Source organism: Physeter macrocephalus, chromosome 14 (assembly GCF_002837175.3).
Source record: "Physeter macrocephalus isolate SW-GA chromosome 14, ASM283717v5, whole genome shotgun sequence".
Taxonomy (NCBI): domain Eukaryota; kingdom Metazoa; phylum Chordata; class Mammalia; order Artiodactyla; family Physeteridae; genus Physeter; species Physeter macrocephalus.
The window spans coordinates 67,353,993-67,379,128 of NC_041227.1; the positions used below are offsets into that span (position 1 = coordinate 67,353,993).

The window sequence follows — 25,136 nt, forward strand, 5'->3', positions numbered from 1 at the left end:
GGATGAATGTTTACATCAGCATGCCTAGTCAATTAAACTCAAAAGATACTTAGTGAGCACATTAACACAAGGCATGCTACCAAGAATTCCTAAAAGAGGACCACAGAATCTTAAGAGAGAAATAAACAAACCCCAGAGAACAGCAAGTCCAACCTCATTTTACAGATGAGGAAAAGGAAGCTCGGAGTATCTTGCCCAAAGTCAGCCAGCTATTGGTCAAGTCACTGGGCAGGGCCACCAGAGTCCTTTCCCAGCGACGGCTCCTCTACCCCTTAAAGAAGCCCAGGGGAGTTCTGCTGCAAGGGCTGTGGGAACAATGAATTAGCTGGCATTACCCTGCATTTGATGAAATCAGGAAATGAATGGGTGCAAGGTTGATGGGCCACCATAAAAACACGCTGCAGGGCTTCCCTGGTGGTGCAGTGGTTAAGAATCTGCCTGTCAATGCAGGGGACAAGGGTTCTAGCCCCAGTCTGGGAAGACCCCACATGCCGCAGAGCAACTTAGCCCGTGCGCCACAACTACTGAGCCTGCGCTCTAGAGCCTGCGGGCCACAACTACTGAGCCAGAGTGCTGCAACTACTGAAGCCCATGCTCCTAGAACCCGTGCTCTGCAGCAAGAGAAGCCAGCACAATGAGAAGCCCGCGCACCGCAAGGAAGCGTAGCCCCTGCTCACCGCAACTAAAGGAAGCCCGCATGCAGCAACAAAGACCCAGCGCAGCCAAAAATAAATAAATTTTTAAAAAAATGCTGCAAATATGAATCACAATTAACACTACAGCTCAAATGTAAATAATTTCATTTCACTGCTGTTACCACCTGCACCATTTAAGAGCAAGTCTCTTGTAAACCCATACCACCTTCCTCCTGAATTACTCCCAGAATGGCCTTTTAAATAACAGTTAAAATAACACGTTTGTAATTTTGGCAAAAATCTCCAGAGTATATTACAGACTGTTGGAATCTGGGGGAGCATAATCACTTCCCTTCTCTCACCCTCCCTGGTTCTATCCATTGATATACAGTCTCAAGTGATCAAGTACAGGTCAAAGTCTAATGTCCTCCTCAGGACGGGTAAAGCTGCAACCCCTTTCTCGTTCTAAACTGTCCTGGCCCGCCCAAGCCTAGCCACAAGGGGAAGGCGGGACACAGAGGAAGACAAGCTTCTCCTGAGGGGAAGCAAGTGAGAGGGCACAGGCACAAAGCTGGGCAGTGTTCTGATGCAGTGAGTGACCTTGCACCTAGTAGATACAGGCCTTGGCGCTGGGCTCCCCCCAGCGCAACCGTCAAGAGATCAATCACTCCTGTGGGAAGGAAGAAACGCGAGGAGGGAGACAGGGCCCAGAAGACTGTGCTACAGTACTGCTCCCACTTGGGGTACAGACGACAATCCCCTGAATGTGTACCAAAGCAGGAATGAGGGGACACAGAGAAGGTGCTCTTTACACGAGCAATGACAGAAATAACAGGCTTCATGGGAACCAATGCTACCACTGAGAGGTCCTCAGCTACACCTGGCAGGCAGAGAAAACAGCAAGTGAGAGCCGGCCCAGCTCCAGAATACAGCCTGCGTAACTTTGGGCAAATCCTGCCAGCTCTTGGAGCATCCTTGGTACTAAATGCACTCAGGTGTGTGTACTGCGTGTTGATTATAAAGTACTACATAAATGTTGGCTAATATAGTAGCTCCTCTCACTACAAGTTTCTCTTAGCCCACCCTCATGTTTGGATTTGCTTTTATACAGGCAAAGTCTCCTCAGTTGTCATCAGCTTGTCCCTCTCAATACACCCAGCACAACCTTAATGCTGTAATTCTTAATTTATGATCAGTCACATTACTCTAAGGCTCTCCAAGTATCACTGCCGACTGCCAAAGGGTGCTTATGTATCCCACACGAGGTAAACAACGATGCCCACGAGAGCAGCTGCTGAAGGACCTTTGATGGTGCTACATTCTGCAGGAAGTGTGATGCTGCTACACAAGCAGAGATCTGCGTTCAGTAGGAAGTGACTCTTCCTGACTGGGGAGTTCTAAATGCTCCTCCCATCACCATAGATGACTACTAGTCACCAAGAAAGAAGACACCACATGCTCTGGTGACAGCAACTCTCTTCACCAGGGACTGTCCTGGGTGCTGGGTTCTGCACAGCACTATTAGTCGATGCAATTTTCTTAAGTTTTACTTTCAATAGTATGCTTGGTAATCACAACTGTGATTTTTAAAAAACTGTAACTTTTACAATATGGAAAGCTATCGTAATATTGAAACTATTCATGATTCTCCTCCACCCCACTGAAGATTCAATGGGTTAGAAAGACAGAACAATGGCAGTTCTGGGGATGTTTTTTTAGGAATGGGGGAAGTGGAGGTGGGAGGTGCACAGGAGAAAGGAAATGGATTCTCAGCTCCTGTCCAATTGTCTGATCCTGCCAGGAATCCTGGCCTTGCTCACATCCCTGGATAATGAAGGGATGACTCAAGAAGCAGCCTTCTATCAGCCTCCAAACCCCACACAACAAGCATAATTAGCTTGAGACGGGAGCATGTCACCGCCCTTCCTACAGTTCCCAACTGACCCTGCTAGAACATGGGGGAAAGGAGTGGAACAGAGGTAAAGATAAAGTGCTGCTTTTGATTCCCACCTCCCAGCTCTGCTCCTTCACTCTGGCCAACAGCCCAAAGCCAAGGACTAGAAATTCCATACCATTCCACCTGAACGTGCCCTTCCACCATACAGCTGGCTGGGTACTCCCTATCCTGGGAACGCCTTAAAATGAATTGTCACAGCGTAACTGTGAGGGGTGTGGACTCTGGAGTCAGCCTCAGGTCTGTATCTGACCTCGAACTTTACCACTTACTCTGTGCATGACCTGGCACAAAGTACTTAACCTCTCTGAGCCTCAGTTCTTCACCTGCGAAGTGGATTTACAACAGCTCCCCACCAGGTAGCTGTGAGAAGTAAATGACGTAACATACAAAAACCCCTCGGCACCTTTAACCATAAACGAGCAGAACTCTTTCACTATATATTTCACTGATGAGTCAGTAAGCTTTAAAAAAAGGAAGAAACCAAATAAACAAAAATCACACATAAGTCAACTAAATGCTCAAAAAAATTCCAAGAATGCCACCGTCTTCACTTTCATTTTTATAGCAACCAGTGCCGCAAACAAAGAATAAAAGAACAGCACCATCGTCTTCCAGGCTTCTATTTGTGTTTGGGACAACACGGGTTGGAATCAGATCCATGATTCCAGCAGCAAAAGCTGTTTGGTCTTTTTTTTAAGAAAAAAATACTACATAAAATCCCAATACATAAAATAGACTCAATCAGAGACTGCTTAATTAATGGGGCTGAAGGGGGAGAACCCAAACGCCTATCCAGCATTTGGGACACCTCCAAGAAAGTACCACATTAAAATTCCTCACAATTAAAGCCCTTCCAAAAAAAAAAAAGCCCTTCCAGCTTTGATTCAGGTTCCACCAAGTCTGGCAAGTTTTCTTCAGGTAATAAATGGTTGCTAAAAGACTGGTTTGCAAATTTTCCCTCAAGTATCTTTCAACTGCAAGCCTCTCACCACCACTCAGGGTCTTCGCCACCTGACCGTCAGGGGTGATCAAGTCACCCCATCACCTGGCCCTGACCTGCCCCTTGGACGTCACCATCCCCATGCTCCCTCTTCCAGTTTCCTCACCCACCCTGTACCCCAGCCAGACCCAGATTCTCCACATAACAGCTCCATGTCTTCACAGATGCCATTCCTGCTACCTAAGATGCACTTCCCTACCCAGAAAACTCCTACCTATGCATTAAGACTCCTTGAAAATGGTACCACCTCTGTGAAGCCTTCTGAAGTTTCCCCAGCAGGGCCGGCCATTCTTTGTGGGCTTCCTAACATTACACTGAACACGGTGAACTGAAAGTGACCTCTTTCACTTTTCATACAACACTGGCGAGATCATAAACCAGTGCCACCACAATGTAAGACGATTTAGCAGTTATCTACAAATTTTAAATGTAGACTTCACCCAGCGAGTATACTTATAGCAATTTTTTTTTTCCTCCAAAACTTTACGTGTGAAAGGACCTTCAAGTCAACACTGTTTGTAAAACAAAAGATTGGGAACAACCTAATTTTCCATCAAAGCAAGACTGGTTAAGTAAGGTACATCCCTATCATGGAATACTATGCAACTGTGAAAAACAGTGAGAAGACTCTATACACATAGGTATGTGGAACTACATCCAATACATTAAAATTTTTTTAAAGGCATGAAACAGTGTACCAGTATGTACAGTACACTACCCATTAGTAGAGGTAGAGTAGGGAATGTGAAAATACACACACTTTTCTTTAAACTGGTAATGGTGGTTGCCTCTAGAGAAGAAAATCGGGTTCTGGCGACAGAAGAAGGGAAAGAGGCTGACTTTTCTCTGTACACTCTATTGTATCATTTAAATTTTGTACAATGTTCACTTGTTTAAAAAAGAAAACAGAGAAAACTAGAGAAAAAAGAAATTTCCTGCTAATGTGTGGGTCTCTCCAGTAGCCTGGAGTGCACAGGCAGAGACTACTTCCTAGTCATCTCTGTTCCCAGGGTCTATCTAGCACACAGCAGGCACTTAATAAACACTTGTTACAGGAATTATTTTAACTCTTTCTCTTATACTAAGTGAAGCTATAAAGTAGTTACTCAATGGTGATAACTTAAGAAACTAACATTTACTTAGCACTCAGTACATACCAGGCACTGTCCTAAGGACCTGACTTCAACTCCTTTAATCCTCGTAACAATCCCATCGCACAGATGAGGAAAATGAGGCCCAGAGAGATGAAGTAACTTGTCCCAGGTCACATACTTGGTTAAGTGGCAGAGCCAGGATTCAAACCCAGGCCCCAAACCCATGCTCTTAAACATGAGGTTATCCTATTTTTCAGATACCTAGGAATGTATTAAAATTGCTAAACACTGAATGCATTCCTTACTGAATACTTGCTGCAAAAATCCGTCCTTAACTGCTTAATCATAAGCAATTTTGAAATAAAATGAGTTAGGCCACTGCCTACTTGGGGACTGAGGTATCTCTAATCCAAGTTCTGATCACTGGCTTTGCTGATTCACTATGACCCCACCCCACTCTCAAGGGGATCCGGCTCTGGGGAAATAACGCACTGATTAATGAAAACAAGACATTGACTTGCCCACAGAATTTACCATGGAAGCTATACTTTGTTCCATAAATAAAATCCTCCATCTACACCAAGCATTCCACTTCAGTGGGTGCCTAATCAAACTCTGAAGGCCTTTGGAAAAACTACCTGAAAAATGAAAAACCACACAAACACAAAAAACTTCCCCCACTACCAAGGACTTCCAATGAAGATGTCAAACACGAAAAAGACGCCGGACCCTCTCTCGTTGTCCTCGTTGTCCCCAACACCACTCTTACTCCTAAGCAAAAATTCGTACATTTCCTGAAGTATTATACATTAGATACTGTCACAACAGTATCATTCATTTTTAGGCTGGCTATTTTGTTGCTATTGTTGTTATTTTTTGATGACACAGAGGGAAGCACCTTACCTAAAGTTCTCCAAATCATGCTGCTGTAGAGGTTAACTTCTAGACGAGTTTCCCATATAGTCCCAGCCATGGAATGTGCTGTCATTTCACTGGCTTTCACTTTCCAAGCCCATATTCTTCCTATCTTTGTCCCTATTTTAGGTTCCCTCCTCCCCCAAGGCCTGTAGCCCTCTGTTCACCACCAACAACCATAAACTAGGAATGGGACATCTTGACCAACTAAATATGCTGAATTCAAGACTGTTGCGGGGACTTCCCTGGAGGTCCAGTGGTTAAGACTTCGCCTTCCAATGCAGAGTGCAGGGTCGATCCCTGGTCGGGGAGCTAAGAACCCACATGCCTCGCGGCCAAAAAAAAAAAAAAAAACAAACAAACAAACACCAAAAAACATAAAATAGAAGCAATATTGTAACAAATTCAATAAAGACTTTAAAAATGGTCCACATCAAAAAAAAAATCTTTAAAAGAAAAAAAAAAAGACTGTTGCCATAGATGGACTGTCAATTTTCAAACTTTAATATTAATACATAGACTCAATTCAAATTTTATTTAATCTAATTCATCTTTTTTTCTGCTTTAAAAGATATTGAGATGCCGGGTATTATATGATTCCATTTATATGAAACATCCAGAATAAGCATACCTATAGAGACAGAAAGCAGATTTGTGGTTGTCAGGTGCTAGGAAGAGGCAGAAATGGGGAGTGACTTCTCCTGGGTACTGGGTTTCCTCTGGAGTGATGAATCGCTCTAGAACTGGAGTGGGAGTAGTTGCATAACATGGTGAATGTACTTTACTGTCACTAAATTGTACACTTTAAAGTGGTCAACTTTCTGTTATGTGTATTTAAAGAAACAATAAAAATCAACTTAAGACTATGGGGAAAAAAAGTTAAAGGCACCATTTCTAATATATTACAGTTAGCGTAAAGGATACTTAAATAGTAACTAAAGTAAGCATAAGGGATCTGTCTCCTATAAACAAACAAAAATAAAATCTAACTTGGTAAAAACTTTTCCTACAAAAAAAAAGATATTAAGGAATAATGAAAAGCCATTTTTTTAATCTACTAATTTTGCAACAATTTTCTTAAGACTACCCAATGCTGATGAGTATTTATCCATAGCTAGTGGAAGAATAAATTGGTATAACGTTTCTGGAAAATAGCTTACAACATACCTTAAAAATGTTCATACTAAATCTAAAACTATTTTAAAATAAAAGATCTATTAAAAAAAAATTTTCATACCCCCTTGGGCCCTTCTGGGAATCTAGCCTAAGGCAATTTTCTGAAATACAGAAAAAGCTTTTTGCAAAAACATTAATCACATATTATTTACAATGGCAAAAAATGGAATAATCTAACTGCCAAAGAATCCATGCAATGTGATATTATAGACCCACTGTAAATATTTATGGAGTAGTTAATGATTTGGAAAACTACTTATACTATGTTAAGTGGAAAAGGCAGAAGAAAAAAGTACATTTACAGTGTGACCTCAACCATATTTAAAAAGTAAATAGAAAAAAAGACTGGAAGGAAACAGAAACGTTATTAGAGGTTGAATCAGATGGGGGTAATTTCTTGTCTATTTTATACTATCAAATAGTCTACAGAGTTCAAAACACTTTTTCCAATCAGGAAAAGTAAGCAAAAATCAAAAAATGGCAGAGAAGACCTTGTGATCTATCAGTACCTACTTTAACTGCCAAGCAGTACTAGAAGGAAGAAGGTGCAGAAACTGAGCTAAATTACTGGAAGACCTGGCTACTGTGGTTTTGTTTTTGTTTTTGTCTTTAATAAATCCCTATGGGAGAAGAGTATACAGGAAATCCCTGTACTATTTTTGCAACTCTTCTGCAAGTCTAAAATAACTCAAAATAAGATGTTTAAATTGAATAAATAGGGACTTCCCTGGTGGTGCAGTGGATAGGACTCTGCGCTCCCAATGCAGGGGGCCCGGGTTCCATCCCTGGTTGGGGAACTAGATCCCGCATGCCACAACTAAGAGCTTGCACACCACAACTAAAGATCCCGCACGCGGCAATGAAGATCCCACATGCCTCAACAAAGACCAGACAGCCAAATAAATAAATAAATAGTTTAAAAAGATAAAATAGATGAACAACAAGGACCTACTGTAGAACACAGGGAGCTATATTCAATATCTCGTTAAAACCTATAATGGAAAAGAATCTGAAAAAGAATATATAATATATATACATATATTCTATACATACACATATATTATATATATATATCTGAATCACTTTGCTGTACGCTTGAAGCTAACACAACATTATAAATCAACTATACTTCAATAAAAATAAAAATTAGGGACTTCCCTGGTGGTCCAGTGGTTAAGACTCCATGCTTCCACCACAGGGGACACACGTTTAACCCCTGGTTGGGGAACCAAGATCCCACATGCCACGCAATGTGGCCATAAAAGTTTTTAAAATAAAAATTAAATTTGTCTTTCTCTAAAAAGAGAATGCAGAATATAGAGGAATAATTTCCTAGGCAATAATAAAGCACATGGCTCCTTCCTTCAATAATTAAATAAAAACCTTTCCAGGAGTAGTTGCCTTCACAGACGTCACCTGCACTGCCTATTAGAACTCCTTATTCTTCAACATTTCAAAGCTTTCATCTTCACGACCTGACCTAAACACACTGCGTTTTTTTACTCTTCTATGTATACCTGTGGCTCCATCTGTCCAAAATGGCCCTTCTGCTTTCCCACCACCTCATGCCCCAAATTCTATGCCTAGGGACTTCCTACTTCTGCTTTGAAACCCAACTCATTTGCCACCTCCTTTGGGAAGCCTTCCCTGATACAACCCTCCCATCCCCAGTGTGGCCAGGCTTTTTTTTTTTTTTCTTTAAGTACAGTTAAAGAACCTCTTACAAGGTTCTTTTTCTGTACTTATTCCCCAGCATTGTAATCATTTGCTGACATGCACATCTCTTCCAGAAGTTATAAACTTCTATAACTTCTAGTCACCCTTTTCCATGCTTACTTACATTCAAGAGCTGTAGGCCAGCTTCCATTTATCTTGCAACTCTGTTGCAAGTGAGCCCCCGAATTCACCAACGTTTCCTCCAGCTCCTGACTTTCCATTTCAGTAAAGAATTACAAATTACACACATTCCAGTGAATAGACTAACACCACAAGTTAAGTGTCTTTTCAACTTTCTCTAAATAATCAGCAACGTTTACAATGGCCCAGCATTCACCTAGTATGAGGAATCGTTTTCCTTTCCTTCCACACCTAGAGTATGGTGGATCCAAGACACCAAGTTTTTAACATTGTTCTCTAATTTGTCCATAACTCCTTTCTGCTAACTAAGAACTTTAACTTCCTCAGATCATTTCATTTGCATCACCAGTTCTATTAGTTGAATTTCTTTGTGGGATTATCTTTCATAAAGTAATGAAGATTTTCATAACTCCCAAGTCATAACCCTGAAGAGTAAAGAACCCCCAGGCTGTACTGAGCTAGGAGATTAGCCGGGCCCACTCATGTGCCAGCCAAGTGAGTTGCTGCGGACACCTGAAGGCATTGCAAGTCATACTTTTTTTAAATAACAAATGATTTATCAAAGGCTTTGAAGGTTACTGACAAATAATCAAAAACACAAGTGTTACGTACCAAGGGTCTACTGAGTATGCCAATTAAAGCAGTCTACTCAAAGCTCTCTTTCAATCTGTTCCCTCTTGAGGTGTTAAAGGGGTATTTTCTCAAAATGTTTTTTTATACTTCTTTGAGGTCTTTTCAAAAGCCTTAAAGTTTTTTCTCTTCATAAGAAGTCTCTTTTACAGATACACCAGGATATTTTTCAACACTCCTCATAAAAGTATGTCTGTCCACAGAGCTCTGGAGACGTGGATCAGTCCACCCCCACAGTAAAATGTGATGACGGCTACACAGTGCTCCTCAAGATAATGGATGTGCCTGGATCGTTAATTTGCTTGTAAAGATTGGGGAGGGAGGGAAGGGAAGAACAAAAGAAGAGAGGGAGAGAGGAAGAAAGAAAAAATATATATTGACTTTTAAACAACACAGGTTTAATGTACAATTCAAGATTTTCAAGAAATTTCAGGTTTACAGAGAGCTACTATGACCTAAAGCCCCAGGACAAGGGCCTTCTCTTAAGCAGGTGTAGGCTCTCTCTGCCATTAGAGGAATTTCAGTAGAAAATCAGAGAAACCCCAAGCATGATCGGTAAACTCTCCTATGAAGCTACTTCATATATATATTTTTTTAACATCTTTATTGGAGTATAATTGCTTTACAATGGTGTGTTATTTTCTGCTTTATAACAAAGTGAATCAGTTAACTTCATATATCTTTTAACATTCTAAATTCATGCACCCAATTAACAGGACCAGCAACAAATGATTACCAGAAAAATCACTTCACCAGGGTGAGCACTGCAACTTTCTGGCAATAGAAGTGCTTTCCTACGATTAAACCCGTTCTTACATCATGTTATGACAAATACATATGAAACCAAGTGGGAAGGAATAGACAACTTAATTACATGGATCATCAGACAAAAGGTCTGATGGTTCAGAAAACTATCAGACTACAGCCCCCTCACCAAGACAATCTTTTTATTCAAGTCCACAATACTAGTACACAAGAAATGATAGTGTTCTTAACCTGACTAAAATTAGTGGCAACCAAATGTGCAAGCTATTCCAAACCTAATTTTATCAACATTCTAAAACTATTCAGCCAAATTACATTAAAAAAAAAAAATGTTGGCTGACCCAACAGAAAAATGTATTGAGGTCAGGAATGGTCAAGTGACATAGGAAAAAATACACATGGAAATAAAACATCAAAAGATGTTCCACTTCACTCATAACTAAAGGACTGCACATGTTATTCCTGAAGTGCCATTTTCATCTTTCACACTAAAAAGTTTTATTGGTGTCAGCCAGAAGACGGGGAAACAGGAACTACCCCACTAGTAAGAATATAAACTGATACAATCTTTTTGTAGAAAAAGCACTAAATACCAGAATTTTTAAATGTAGTTTTTGCCCCACAATTCCACTTCTAGAAACTTATCCTACAATCTCACAAAATGGACAAAGAGAAATTTGATGTTTATTGTAGTGCTGATGCAGCACACACTGGAAATCTAAAATATCCAACATTAGGGAACTAGGTAAAAACATTAAGGCAGGCATACCATGTTCTAGGGCAAAATGATAAAAGAATGATCCACACTTAAAGATATCCTAATTGAGTTACTGAACTTCAGCAATACAGAGTTCTCCTAGCAATCACGCAAAAAAGGCAAGTTCTCTCTGAGGTAAAGGGAGAATGAATTAGGCTAACCAGGCTTTTCCACACAACAAACTTCAATGGAAGAAAACAATGGAGAAATATCCACAGAATTCTAAGGAAAAGAATGTATGACCCATTAGTATTATACCCAGCCAAGTTACCATTTATGGATAAGGACGACAGACATTTTCAAAACAAATAATTCAGGGAACAGAGCAACCATGAACTCTATTGGAAAAAAAGTATATACATATACATATATACACACACACACACACACACACACACACACACACACACACACATATGTATTAGCTAATCAATGTTAAATAGATTAAAAGGTTCAAGAAAACACTGAATCCCAGATGGTGGAACAATGTTTACAAGATCTGAGGGTGCAAGCCAAGAATTTTTTTTTTTTTTTTTTTAAATAACTGAATCAACCAGAGCTGAAGCCTGGCCTTTTATCTTATTTTTATTTATTTACTTGGTTGCGCCAGGTCTTAGTTGCGGCAGGCGGGCTCCTGAGTTACAGTGTGCATGTGGGATCTAGTTCCCTGACCAGGGATCAAACCCAGGCGCCCTCAATGGGAGCACGGAGTCTCATCTGCTGCGCCACCAGGGAAGTCCCACAATCCAAGAATTTTTTTTTTAAATAAATAAATTTTATTCATTCATTTATTTATTTATTTATTTTTGGCCGCGTTGGGTCCTCATTGCTGTGCATGGGTTCTTCTCTGGTTGTGTCGAGCAGGGGCTACTCTTTGTTGTGGTGTGCAGGCTTCTCACTGTGGTGGCTTCTCTTGTTGCGGAGCATGGGCTCTAGGCGCACGGGCTTCAGTAGTTGCAGCACGCAGGCTCAGTAGTTGTGGCTTGTGGGCTCTAGAGCACAGGCTCAGTCATTGTGGTGCACAGGCTTAGTTGCTCCGCAGCACATGGGATCTTCCAGGACCAAGGCTCGAACCCGTGTCCCCTGCATTGGCAGGCAGATTCTTAACCACTGTGCTACCAGGGAAGTCCCCCACAATCCAAGAATTTTATACCTAGCCAAGACATCCTTCAAGTATAAAGGGAGAGAGACATTCTTAATTCACCAAATAAGGCACCGTTTCTTAAAACTGACAACAAAATCTAGCTAACAGGGAAATGAATCCAAAAATTCAGGTATGGAAAGACTGTAGTTAAAAGAACTAGTGGGGGACATTTGAATCCCTTAAAATGTACTAAATACTGAGGGAGCTATGGTTATAGAACAGACTATAAATGCTCTAAAGACACTGACAAAGTAAAATAACAAGAGTGAGGAGGGAAAAGGGGAAGGAGTACAAATTTTCTTATTTTTCCTATTATGAAGTTCATTGATACTGCCTAGAACCAAAACATGGAATATATTTACTTATTAAAAATAATGCCATCTTGTTTGTAGAGACGTGGATGGATCTAGAGACTGTCATACAGAGTGAAGTCAGAAAAACAAATATCGCATATTAACACATATACGTGGAACCTAGAAAAATGGTACAGATGAACTGGTTTGCAGGGCAGAAATAGAGACACAGATGTAGAGAACAAACGTATGGACACCAAGGGGGGAAAGTGGCGGGTGGGGGTGGTGGTGGTGGTGGGATGAACTAGAAGATTGGAATTGACATATATACACTAATATGTATAAAATATACACTAATATGTATAAAATAACTAATAAGAGCCTGCTGTATAAAAAAATAAATAAAATTTAAAAATTAAATAAAATTTAAAAAAAAAATTTTAAATTATGTGATGCCGTCTTGGGACTTCCCTGGTGGTCCAGTGGTTAAGACTCCGCGCTTCCAATGTAGGGGATGTGGATTCGGTCCCTGGTCGGGGAACTAAGATCCCACATGCCCGTGCGGCATGGCCAAAAAAAAAAAAAAAAAATTGATGCCGTCTTCATAATGTTTTTCATAATCTTTTTCCTTAACCTATGGTGTTTTATCAAGAGCTAATAATTATTGTGGTAAAGATTATTTGAAATCTGACAACTTATTTTTCAGTTTCAGTTGTTTATTTTTCTGCTATTAAATTCAAGTGAGGGGCTTCCCTGGTGGCGAAGTGGTTGAGAATCTGCCTGCCAATCCAGGGGACATGGCTTTGATCCCTGGTCCGGGAAGATGCCACATGCGGCAGAGCAACTAAGCCCGTGCGTCACAACTACTGAGCCTGTGCTCTAGAGCCCGCAAGCCACAACTACTGAGCCCACATGCTGCAACTACTGAAGCCCGTGCACCTAGAGTCCATGCTCTGCAACAAGCCACCTCAATGAGAAGCCCGCGCACCTCAACAAAGAGTAGCCCCCCGCTCACCGCAACTAGAGAAAGCCCGTGCGCAGCAACAAAGACCCAACACAGCCAAAAATAAATAAATAAAATAAATGTTTAAAATAAATAAATAATAAAATAAAATTAATTAATAAATTCAAGTAGACGGAGAGACCTCAAGAACACTGTGCTCAGTGAAAAAAAATCAACATCAAAAGGTTATGGCCTGCAGATTACATTTACACCACTCTCAAAATGACAAAACTGTAGAGATGGAGAACAGATTAGTGGTTGCTAGGAGAGAGGGTGGAGGGCTACAAATAGAGTATTAGGAAAAAAATACTCAGGCATGAGTTAGACCTTCAGCAGTGATGGGACAGCTCTGTACCTTGACTGTGGTGGTAGTTACATGAATCAATACACAGAATAAATTGCATAGAGCCATACACACATATGAATGCAGGTCAAAAAATGGTGAAAACTGAATATAAGGTCTGTAGTCTAGTCAACAAATGACATGTACTAATGTCAATTTCCTGGTTTTGATATTGCACACAGCTATGTAAGGTGTCACCGTTGGGGGAATCTGGGTGAAGGGTACAACAGGAATCCTTGCACTCATTTTGCAACTTCCTGTAAGTATATAAATATTTTAAAAAGTATGTTTTTTTAAAAATACAAAGAATAGTAAATTGATTTTTATTTTAAAACTAGCATGACCCAAAAAATCAGCATCACCACTTTTTTAATAAAAGTACTTATTTTAGATATCTATCCTCCTTACCTTACAGACAAATAGACAGAAACAAAGATATATGGATTGTTAATCATAGTTCAGGGTAGGAGGATTTAGGGGATTTCTTTTTTTGCCATGTTCTTTGTATTGATACCTTTTGATACTGCTTGATTTTTAATGAGCATACATAATTTTTATAAAAATTATCCAATTGTTAATCTAAAAAAAAACCTAGGGCTTCCCTGGTGGTGCCGTGGTTGAGAGTCTGCCTGCCGATGCAGGGGACACGGGTTCGTGCCCCGGTCCGGGAAGATCCCACATGCCGCGGAGCGGCTAGGCCCGTGAGTCATGGCCGCTGGGCCTGCGTAACCGGAGCCTGTGCTCCGCAACGGGAGAGGTCACAGTAGTGAGAGGCCCGCGTACCGCGCAAAAAAAAAAAAAAAAAAACCCTGATCTATCCCAGGTCTGATTATTAGCCAATTTAAAAACTAACGACTTCCCCCGCCCAACTGCATTTAACTCATAAAATACCTTTACCTTTTCAAGGAGTCTCAGATCAGAGATATTTTTCATTATAACCTTCATATAAAACAGCAGCAGACTGCTCTGATGTAAATTAACTACTGCGTACGCTAAGCCTAATGGGCTTAACTGAACTGAAATACATAAAGAAGCCAAGCAATCTTCCTCTCCGTTGTCCTGTAACGTGGTCCAGCTACCACTTTGCCCTCGAGTCACATTTTTTCTATTCTATCACATTACAGCATATGCAGAAATATCTATTTTCTCGTTTGTTATCAGTGAACTTTTACCATCTTGCCCTTTCCATTACCAGGTGTAAATTATGCAGGTTTTAAGGTTAGATGACTAAATGTACTGTTTTTCCTGGGACAATATACCCAGTTGGGCTACATTTCAAGTAACGTTTGTCATCAGTAAACTTTTACCATCATGCCCTTTCTGTTATGAAAGGTAAATTATGCAAGTTTTAAGGCTAGATGGCTAGATGTACTGTTTTTCCTGGGACAATATACTCACTTGGGTTACATCTGAAGTAAATATACCTATGTAAATGTGCATAGGCTTAAGAAGAAACCTAGTGCTACAGAAAAAACATGGGCTGTGCGTTTAGAATCTTGGGTCAGCATCCCATCTCGATCAACTTGCTATGTAACTTTAAACAAGCTACTTGTAGTACCCTCCCTGAGCCTCGGGGTCCTCATCTTCCTCAACTGTAAAATGGGAACAGACAGTAATACCTACCTTGCAGGGTGGCTGTAAGAGATGAAATGAGGTACTGTCTGTAGTATACATAAGGGCCCCTAAACAACGGCTAACACAGAGTGTAATTATGAAACACTCACAGACCTTTTTTCTCCCTCTGAGCCCCAGCTTCCTTCCCTTCCCATTAGCCTCTTTCACCTCCCTCACTTCTCTCTGCCTTGTGGGTTTCCTCAGGTACATCCACAGCTCTCACCTCACCCCACCCCTACTCCCACTTGTTCCCCAGCAGTCCTCCCAGAAGCAATCAGTTTTTGGAGCCTCACAGGAAGTGTACCATCTGCACAGCATTTGTTCTAACAACTCCTCTTGCTTACCTGCTCCCCACCTCCACCTGCCCAGGGCAAAAATGCTGCTATCTGACCTTGCTGGCTGCATGGCTTTTGGAAAAACAGGGTGTTTACTATATTCATACTCTATTTCAAGCCTACTATACTCTCTAAATGCTGCTACTATCATTTACTAACCTCAAGGGCCTACCTTGACCTTCTTGGATTTGTTTTCGCACCTCTTTTTTTTTTGGGGGGGGGCACATCGCACAGCTCGTGGGATCTTAGTTCCCCGACCAGGGATCGAACCCAGGTCCTTGGCAGCAAACGCAGCGTCCTAACCACTGGACCACCATGGAATTCCCATCACACCTGACCCTTTCAATTACCTAAATATCTGTTGAATGCTTATGGGGCACTGGAAATGTAAAGAAGACTGAGATTCATTCTGATATGGGCTCATATAGAGAAAGAACTAATCCTCTCCACTCCCAGGCTTGGAGGGGGAGGAAAGGAGAGGAAGCCAAGGAAAGGATGGAGGAGGTTCACGTTTTGCTCTTCAAACTTCTGAGTTATTTGACACTTATTACAAGAATGTAGCCTTGTAATTCTTATATAATAAAAACAAATAAATCAAAATAATAAAAGCAAAAAAAAAGAGAACACCTAACTATAATCAAAGATGAGAAATGTTAAACTAGTGGCTGGAAAGCCTCAAAGAGGTCACATTCATGGTAGGTAAGGTCTCTAAAAGAAGAAAAGGACATTCAAGCAGAGGGAACAGCACTGAACAAAGGCAGAGACATACGAAAAGCGGACTCGGTGTTCTGGGAATGACAAGTGGCTTGCTGTGGCTAGAGAACAAGATATAATTTGAGAAGTCTTGAAATGATATTTCGAATGAATCACTTTAAGCATTTAATAAATCATCTTCTCCTTACTGAGAAGAGTAAAAGAGAAATTGTGAAAATCCAGGACCCATATGCTTTCCACTACTCTGCCGTGATAAAAACTTGGTCTCTGACAACACTGGGGACCCACTGCTCAAAATAATTTGGGGTCAAGCGACATGATCACATCTGAGTTCCATGAGGTAGCTCTGGCAGGAATACAGAAAGAAGATGGACTGGTAGAGGAAGAACCTGGAAGCTGTCAAGACACCACCCATGAAAGCAAAAGATGACGATGGCCTGACCAAAATGGAGGGAATGGAGGGAAAGGCCGAGGTCAGGACACAAATAAGTTAGCTGCAGCATCAACAGGTCTACAAGTGGAGGAGTGATGGCAAAGAGGACGTTAAAGATGACTCAGGTTTATCACTTGAGTGTCCAGTGAATAAGACCATTAAGAGAACTAGGGCATGGGGGAGGAGGCGCTAACCTAAGGGGAAGATGATGGATTTGGTTTAGACATGTTTAATTTGATGTCTACAGGACACTCTGGTGGATATCCAAGACTGGAGAGGGTGGTTAAGTTCTCATTGGTACACAGGCCATAGCTGAAGCCATAAGAAAGAAGATCAAGGGAGACTAAACCAAGAGTTATATCATGGAAGCCAAGGGAACCAAGAAAAAGTGTTTCGGGGCGGCGGGGGGGAAAGGACTGGTGTTTGCCAACAGCCAAAAGATGGCATAAGGACTGAGAAGAGGCTATTTATGCATTCATTGTACTACGCCAACTTATGTAAGGAACTTGAGCACCCGTAGATTTTGGTATATGCAGGGGTTCCTGGAACCAAGCCCGCATGGATACCGAGGGATGACTGTATATACTGCAGTCAGCACACAGAGGTCACTGGTGATCTTAAAGAGTAGTGAAGACAAACAGTCTGCAGTGGGTTGCACAACAAACCACTGGTGGAGAGGAAAAGGGAGGATGAAAAAGCAGAAAGTAACAGCTACACATTCAGGAATTCCCTCCCTCTTCACCCCAGCCAGTGCAGTCATGTCTCCCTTGACTTGGACACATATGTCAACAATCCAACTACCTAAAAGTTGTCAAGATCCTTGTCCTGCCCAATGCCAATTACTCTCATCTCAACACAGCAGCATCTGCCTCCCTACCTACAGACAGAGCCAAATCCCTTACTTTACCGGCACATGGACCATCTCCTGTCATCTCCCTGTCAGTTTCTTTACCTGTCATCTCTTCCATTCCTACCAAATCCAACCACTAATTAATTAAAATTTCCTACTATTCCCAATCACCAGTTTAGAGGCTTCCAAAATCAGCTTGAGCTCCTCCCTTTTCTTCATCCCTTGAATCTGGAATCAGTCAGTTTTAAGTGATGATTCTCTGGGTCAAGTCTTCCTCTCCACTCCTAACTCCAAATCCAAGAACAGGCCTTTATCACATCCACACAGGCATGGTGTCCTATCCGGTTTCCCACACCAATCTAACCTACACACAGTAGATGGATTAATGTTCCTTTAAGGAAAAATCAGCCAAAAAACAAAGCCAAACTCCCCTGAGTAGTACTGGAGGCCCTTCATAACGCAGCCCTTAACTGCTTTTATAAGCTTTCTCCCCAACTACTTCTTCACAAAAATCTCCACCATTGCCAAACCAGTCTGTTATACATCGTTTCTTAACACTACACATTTAGTTACACCCTTCTCTTCTGAAATACCCCCTCTGTGCAAGTTCTATTTACTCCCTTTCTCTAAAGGTCTTGAACACCCAAGACCTCCACAGCATTCCTAACTACAGTGTAACTGTCTACTATGCCAGAAATTGTTCTAGACTCTCAGGATACATCAGTGAACAGAGCAAAGCTTTAGGGAGTTAATATTTTAGCACAAAGAGATAACAAAAAATAGATTTCATAAATAACATTAACCATGAAAAATGTTTATAAGTGTAAATGCTACAAAAAGTAAAGCAGGATGTGAAGGACTGGGAGTTCAGAGATGGGATTACAATTTTAAATACGGTGGTAAGGACTGCCTTCACCGGGAAGATGACTCTTGAGAAGGCCTGAAGAAGGTCACGCTGGTCATACAGATATCTAGGGGAAAGTGCAGTCCAAGCAGAGGCAACAGCCAGGCCAAAGCCCTGAGGCAGGCACACACCTGGAGCATCTGAAGGACAGCAAGGAGGCCAGGGTAGTTGAACAAAGTGAGCCAAGGGGAGAGTAGCAGGAGATGGGTTCAGAGTGTAACCATGGGCCAGAATATGGAGGGCACAGTAGGCCATGGAGGCGCACAAGGGCCACTGTGGCCTTCGCTCTAAGTGAGATGAGGAGCCATGGGAACAAAACAAAGACATGATCTGCCTTAGATTTTTCAAAGGATCACTGAGGCTACTGTGTTAAAACAGTCTATCATGGGACAAGGCCAGAAGCTAGGAGAACAGTTAGGAGGCAACTGCAGTAATTCAGGCAAGAGATGACGAAGGCCTAAACTAGAGAGACAGCAGTGGAGGGAACAAGAAGTGATAAAATCCTGGCTACATTTCGAGGGTAGAAAACAATCAGCCTTCCTGATACGGACCAGATGTGGGATATGAGAGAAAGAAAGGTCAAGGATGACTCCAAGTTTTTGCCACAAGCAACTAGAAGGATGGAGCTGCCCCCAACTGAGAAACAGAAGACTGTGGGTAGAAAAGAATTCAGGGGAAAGTCGGGAGTTGGGTTTTAGACAGGTTACATTTGACATGCCTGACAAACAAGCTTGCATGTCAAGTAGGCAGCTGGATACATGAGAACTGCGGCTCAGGAGGGAGGTCTGGCCTGGGAGCTAACTAGGTCTGAGGCATAGAGCAGTCCAGCTGTTCAAAGATCAGTGCAATGAGGAAGAAATATCCAGTAAGATGGCGGAAAACCAAAAGCACATTTTAGTGTCCTGGAGACCAGGTGAAGAAAGACTTTAACAGAAGAGGGAGTATTCAACATGTCCAATGCTACTGACAGACTGACTGAGAACTAACCCGTGTTCAACAGCAGCGGGGTGGGACCTTGACAAGTGAGCTTGGGAGAGAATGGAAGGTGAGGAATTAAAGACCACTCCTTCCTGGAGTTTTGCTGCAAAGAGGAACAAGGAAATGGGGCAGCAGCTGGCCAGGAAAGTAGGAATAAAGGTATTCACGATGAGAAAAAATAGCATGTTTGTGTATTGTGCGTATATATGCACATAAAGCCCTACAAAGTCCTAAGCACTCAACAAATGTTAATTCCTTCTTTCACTTCCACCCCTGACACCTATTATTTTCTATTATCTTTATTGATATATATCTAATCTTTGTAACTATCTGCAAACTTTCAATTAAAAGGCCCTTTTTTTTCCCCCCCCGAGTTCAACTGTCAAACTCTTCCTAACCCTTCAAGACTCAAATATTCCTCCTGGGAAATCTTCCCTGTTCCCTGTCCTCAGGTATGCCACCTTTATATCAATGCATTCTTCTACTATGGTCACCCTTACCACAGCCTCTCATAATTACCAGAATATATGTCCCATTTCCTCACTAAACTGACTTCTAGAGGGCAGGGACAATATTATCCCTCCTGGGGTGAAAGTGTAACAGTTGAGAGCATTGACTCTTGAGCCAGACTGCCTGGCTCTGAATGCCAGTTCCGCCACTTGGTTGCAGTGTGAGCTTGAGAAGCTAGCTGCCTAACCATTCTGGGCCTTGAATGTTCTCATCTATAAAATGGGAAATAAGAACTTCCCTGGTGGCGCAGTGGTTAAGAATCCACCTGCCAATGCAGGAGGCACGGGTTCGAGCCCTGGTCTGGGAAGATCCCACATGCCACGGAGCAACTAAGCCTGTGCACCACAACTACGGAGCCTGTGCTCTAGAGCCCGAGTGCCACAACTACTGAAGCCTGCGCGCCTACAGCCCGTGCTCTGCAACGAGAAGCCACCGCAATGAGAAGCCTGTGCACCGCAAGGAAGAGTAGCCCCTGCTCGCCGCAACTAGAGGAAGACTGAGAGCAGCTATGAAGACCCAATGCAGCCAAAGATAAAGAAAAAAAAAAAAAAGAAAACGGGAAATAACAATAGCCTCTGCCTCCTGGAATTGTTTGAAAGAATAAATGAGTTAACATATGTAAACTCATTAGCCTGGCATATGCTAAGCCCTATAAATACAGACTCTTTAACATATTCTATCCACAGTACCTGGGATTTTAAGCTTGATGAGGGAAGTCAATAAACAAATGAATAAACTGAGGTACTCAAAAGCTCTGGCCTACTGTACAGAATTACTTCTCTGTACCACATTAATAGTGCTTTGGGGGTCTGCTTAGCAGGTAATTTTATCATTTGAGCCATGTCATCTACTAATTTTTTCAAAAGCTTTTCAAGTCATTTCTGGATATTTACTTGTCTCCCAGACAACCTCTAATGCCGTGACTGCCACAGAGACCCTCTGAGAACCGCTGAACCTTTCCCTGCCATCTCCCTCCCACCTCCAACTAACCGAAGACACACCAACTGAGTGGCCAAATTTAAGGTCTGATTTTCCCTCCATTACAGGGACCATTCATGGAACGTGCCAGTCAAAAAAATAAGAAGGTAGGGCTTCCCTGGTGGCTCCGTGGTTAAGAATCACCTGCCAATGCAGAGGACACGGGTTTCAGCCTTGGTCCAGGAAGATCCCAAAATATCGCAGAGCAACTAAGCCCATGAGCCACAACTACTGAGCCTGCGCTCTGGAGCCTGCGAGCCACAACTACTGAGGCCCGCGCACCTAGAGCCTGTGTTCCCCAACAAGAGAAGCCGCTGCAATGAGAGCCTGCGCACTGCAAAGAAGAGTTGCCCCTGCAACTAGAGAAAGCCCACGCGCAGCAATGAAGACCCAACACAGCCAAAAATAAAGTAAATTAATTAAAAAGAAAAATGAAAAGGCGGACTTCCCTGCCGGTCCAGTGGTTAAGACTCAGCACTTCCACTGCAGGGGGCACAGGTTCGATCCCTGGTGGGGAACTAAGAGCCCACATGCCTTGCGGCACAGCCAAACATAATAAAAATATAGAGTTCAAAAATGAGAAGACTTTGTAACCAAAGTAATCTTCTAAGCAACTAAAAAAGAAAAAAAATGCTAATTTAAGTAAGGGTTCAATTTTGCACAAAATTCCATAATAAGCAAAGCTCATTTGATATTAAGTAACAACTTTTCAGAGAAGTAGTGGGAACCTCTAAGATGTTACATCACTTGAGAACTCATGGGAATTCAACCCAAAATCATGATTTAATCAAATGTAGTTAAGAGTTTAACTATTCTAGGAATTCTGTACTGCAACTACAAATCTTTAACTAGTTCTAAATTTGCAGGTCAAAATCCCTCCTCCTAGAGGGACAGTTTAAAGGAAATTCCCATGCTCCCCAGCCCTCATCACTATCTCAGAACCAAATAAAATATAGTTGGATGACATTCCCAACCAACTTCCACGTGAGGAAGCACCTGTACCTCAAGGAGCACAGGCTTTGGAGAAGAGCACCCTGGACCCAAATGCCAGCTCCACCACTTGTTAAACAGGTATCCTACACCAGGTCTGTTCATCTCCTCCTCTAGTAGTAATGGCAATAAGGTAACCAACCTAGCAGTGTTGGTGTGCTTAACTGATACTGAGTGACTGAAAGAAAAACCAAATAAATGAAAAACAGCTAGCTTAGTGTAGATACTTAATAAATGGTAGTTCTATCATATTACACCATTTTCATCTTACTAGCGAGTTGAAGTTTTAAAAAGAAGATATTACAAAGGCCCAAACTTACTTGCCAACACTTTAAAGTCTCTTTAAAGTAAAAGTGTTAAGTCAGTAAGAAATGGAAAAAAGTTCCTGGAATAAAGAACTGTGATCCCAGGCAAAAGACCCTCCGCCGGGAAGACACAAATCAGGCAATGGCTTCCTTGCATTCAGGGACAAGGCCTGCCCCATCCACACCCCTGAACCTGGGACACCTACAGGAGATGAACCCCTGGTGTCAGCACTGCAAAAAGGACGTAATTTGACAGTCCTATTCACCTTACATCTGCTGTGGTCACCATTGTGTGCTAAAATAAGTGAGGGGTAGGTTACAGAAAACTTGACTCAAAACTCACCTCAGAAAAAATTGTAAATGGTAATCGTGAAGTCAACTACTAATACTTTACAATTAATTGCTCAAAGGTGGTCGTTTTCATAACGCTCTCCTGACTGCCAATTAAAATGAAACGTGAATACAAGAGTGCTTGGCCAGCTTAAGTCGATAAACAATAAAATTCTGTCCAAAGGTTCTAAAGCAAAGTTGTCAGCTACCCGAGGGGAGGTACGTGTCTGTCTTGTTTACCTGACATTCGCTAGAGCCTCGAATATAGTGGCTACTTAAAATTCATTAAAAGATTTGTACACCCATGTTCACAGCAGCATTACTCACAACAGCCAAAAGGTGGAAGTAATCCAAGTGTCCATCAACAGATGATCGGATAAACAAAATGTGGTCTACACACACAGTGGAATAGTATTCAGTCTTAAAAAGGAAGGAAATCCTGACAGATGCTACAACACGGATGAACCTCGCAGACATTATGCTAAGTGAAATAAGGCAGTCACAAAAAGACAAAAACTGTACAATTCCATTTACATGAGGGACCTAGAGTAGTTAAATTCATAGAGACAGAAAGTAGAATAGTGGTCACTAGGGGACAGGGAAGGGAATGAGAGTTACTGTTTAATGGGTACAGTTTCAGTTTTACAACATGAAAATAGTTCTGGGGATGGACGCACACAATGTGAATGTACTTAATGCTACTGAACTATACACTTAAAAATGGTTAAAATCGTAAATATTATGTTATGTATATTTTACCACCATTTAAAAAAATTCATTGAAAGAATCAATGAAGGATTACTGAATACTACTTTCATCATTCACTAAATATTACACCTCATACCTTTAGATTATTCACTAGAAAATCCCTGTCTCCACATTTTATAGCTGAGGAAACTGGGACTCAGAGAGCTTAACTGATCTGCCACTATCCTACATACAGTATCTATTATACAGTGCTGCATGGCATTAATGGTGCATTTTATCTGACTGCTTGTAAGCCCCACGAAGGCAAGGACTACGCCTTAGGTCTTCTTTCCCTGCCCAGAACCTAACACATAACCCACAGGCCCCTTGAAACTTCTGAAAACCCCACAGGCCTGAACAGCTATATTACAGATGTCACTGCATCCCCTTCTCTACTAAACCACTAGTGTGTAAGATGTAAAACGGGCAACCTTAAGAACACTTCTGTAACTGGAGGTGGTCAAACACAGGCCAGGCAACCACCCCCTGTGGGCTTACTATGTACCAAAAGCTGGGGCAGATAAAAGCTCAGACAATTTCATCTTTGAGAGAACTGAGTCTACTGCAATAGACAATTACAATAAGACAAATGCTTAAAAACAGATGTGACTGCACAAACCTAAGGGAGTACTGACAGTGCCTTTGGGTCTGGAAAATGTGGAATGTTATCTTCAGAAGTGGCTTCTGAACTAGATCTAGAAAGATGAAGAGTTCTCCAGGCACTACCAGGCAAAAGGCCAGAGCATGTAGCAGAAAGAAAGGCAGAACGGGTGTCAAAAGAATAGGACAGTTCCTGACTTTGATTCCTAGTTCCTATGATCTAGGTAAGCGACCTCTGAAAACCACAAACCCTCTCAGCTGCCCCGTATAGAAATCTACAGCAAGACCCCCTCCAGCTCTGTTTAGTGTGTTCTATCAAATAGGAGCTCTGAAATCAGACTGCCTGGGTTCAAATCTTGACACTGTTACTTAAGAGTGACCTTGAGCTGGGTAATTAGTTGCTCTGTGCCTCAGTGTCCCCACTTCAGAACACAGGGCTGGTGTGCTAATTAAATAACACATGTCAATCACTTTAGCACAGGCCTGGCACATAGTAAGCCCTCAATAAATAAATGATAGCTACCACCATGATAAGCTGCTACATTGCAAGAGAGGCAAACAGCAGATGCAAGGGTTGTGTCCGCTCCGCGTCCAGGTCCCTCCCAGTTCTGAGCGATCCCGAGGGGGAGGGGGGAGGGGAGCTCAGAGCCCGGCTGCAAACCCTGCACGCATGTGTCACTGTCGGGCTCGGCACGCGCCTCTCCCCGCCCCGGGGAGAAGCGATGGCTCAGCAGTCCCGGGCCCGCTCCCACCGCTCAGACCCGACACCCGGGAGAGAAGGGGCTCCGACCCCACTTACCATGCTGGCCGGGGGAGAGGGCGGCTCAGGTGAGCTAGCTCTCGGGCTTCGGACACGTCCCGCTCGCACAGTTCAGGTCATGGTCCCGGCAGGCTCGGGAAGTCCCCCACCCATGCAAAGACAACCGCCTCCCCACCCGGGCCCCGTGGGGACCCTCTATAAAGAGCGCGGCCCCCCGGCCCGCCTCATCGGGGACCCCCGGAACAATTCATCCAGACCCACCCGCCCCTCCGCAAGGAAACTGAAAAAGCAGGAAATGGGGCTCGGAGGCCGGCGAGGAGAGCAGCGGCTCGGGGCCCCCCGCCCGGGCCCGACCCCCAATGGGAGGCTTCGGGCCCAGGCAGGGGCTCCCCGGCCCCAGCGTTCAGAAGTGGCGGTGGGCCCGACCCCGAGGCTGAAGGGGCGGAGGCTGAAGGGGCCTCGGCGGCGCAGCCCGAGCGGCCGGCTCAGGGGAAAGGCCCGAGGGCCCGAGCTATCCTT

General features: G+C 42.7%; 1 protein-coding gene across 3 annotated transcripts in view; it reads right to left on the reverse strand.

The window, feature by feature from the left end:
* The window catches only part of XPO6 (exportin 6), a 110,084-nt gene extending 85,287 nt beyond the window's left edge, over positions 1–24,797 (reverse strand). Inside the window, exons 1-2 of one of the 3 annotated variants that reach the window (XM_055090359.1) lie at positions 24,657–24,777; positions 6,233–6,344 (exon numbers count right to left, since the gene is read on the reverse strand). Coding sequence is in view for 2 of the 3 variants with exons in the window: in XM_028499220.2 (XP_028355021.1) it covers positions 24,657–24,659 (3 nt within the window). In the remaining variant the exon portion in view is untranslated. Of the gene's footprint in view, positions 1–6,232; positions 6,345–24,656 lie in introns of all 3 variants that reach the window. The other 2 variants (XM_028499220.2, XM_007107311.4) reach the window with 2 other exon arrangements.
* Positions 24,798–25,136: the final 339 nt, after the last annotated feature.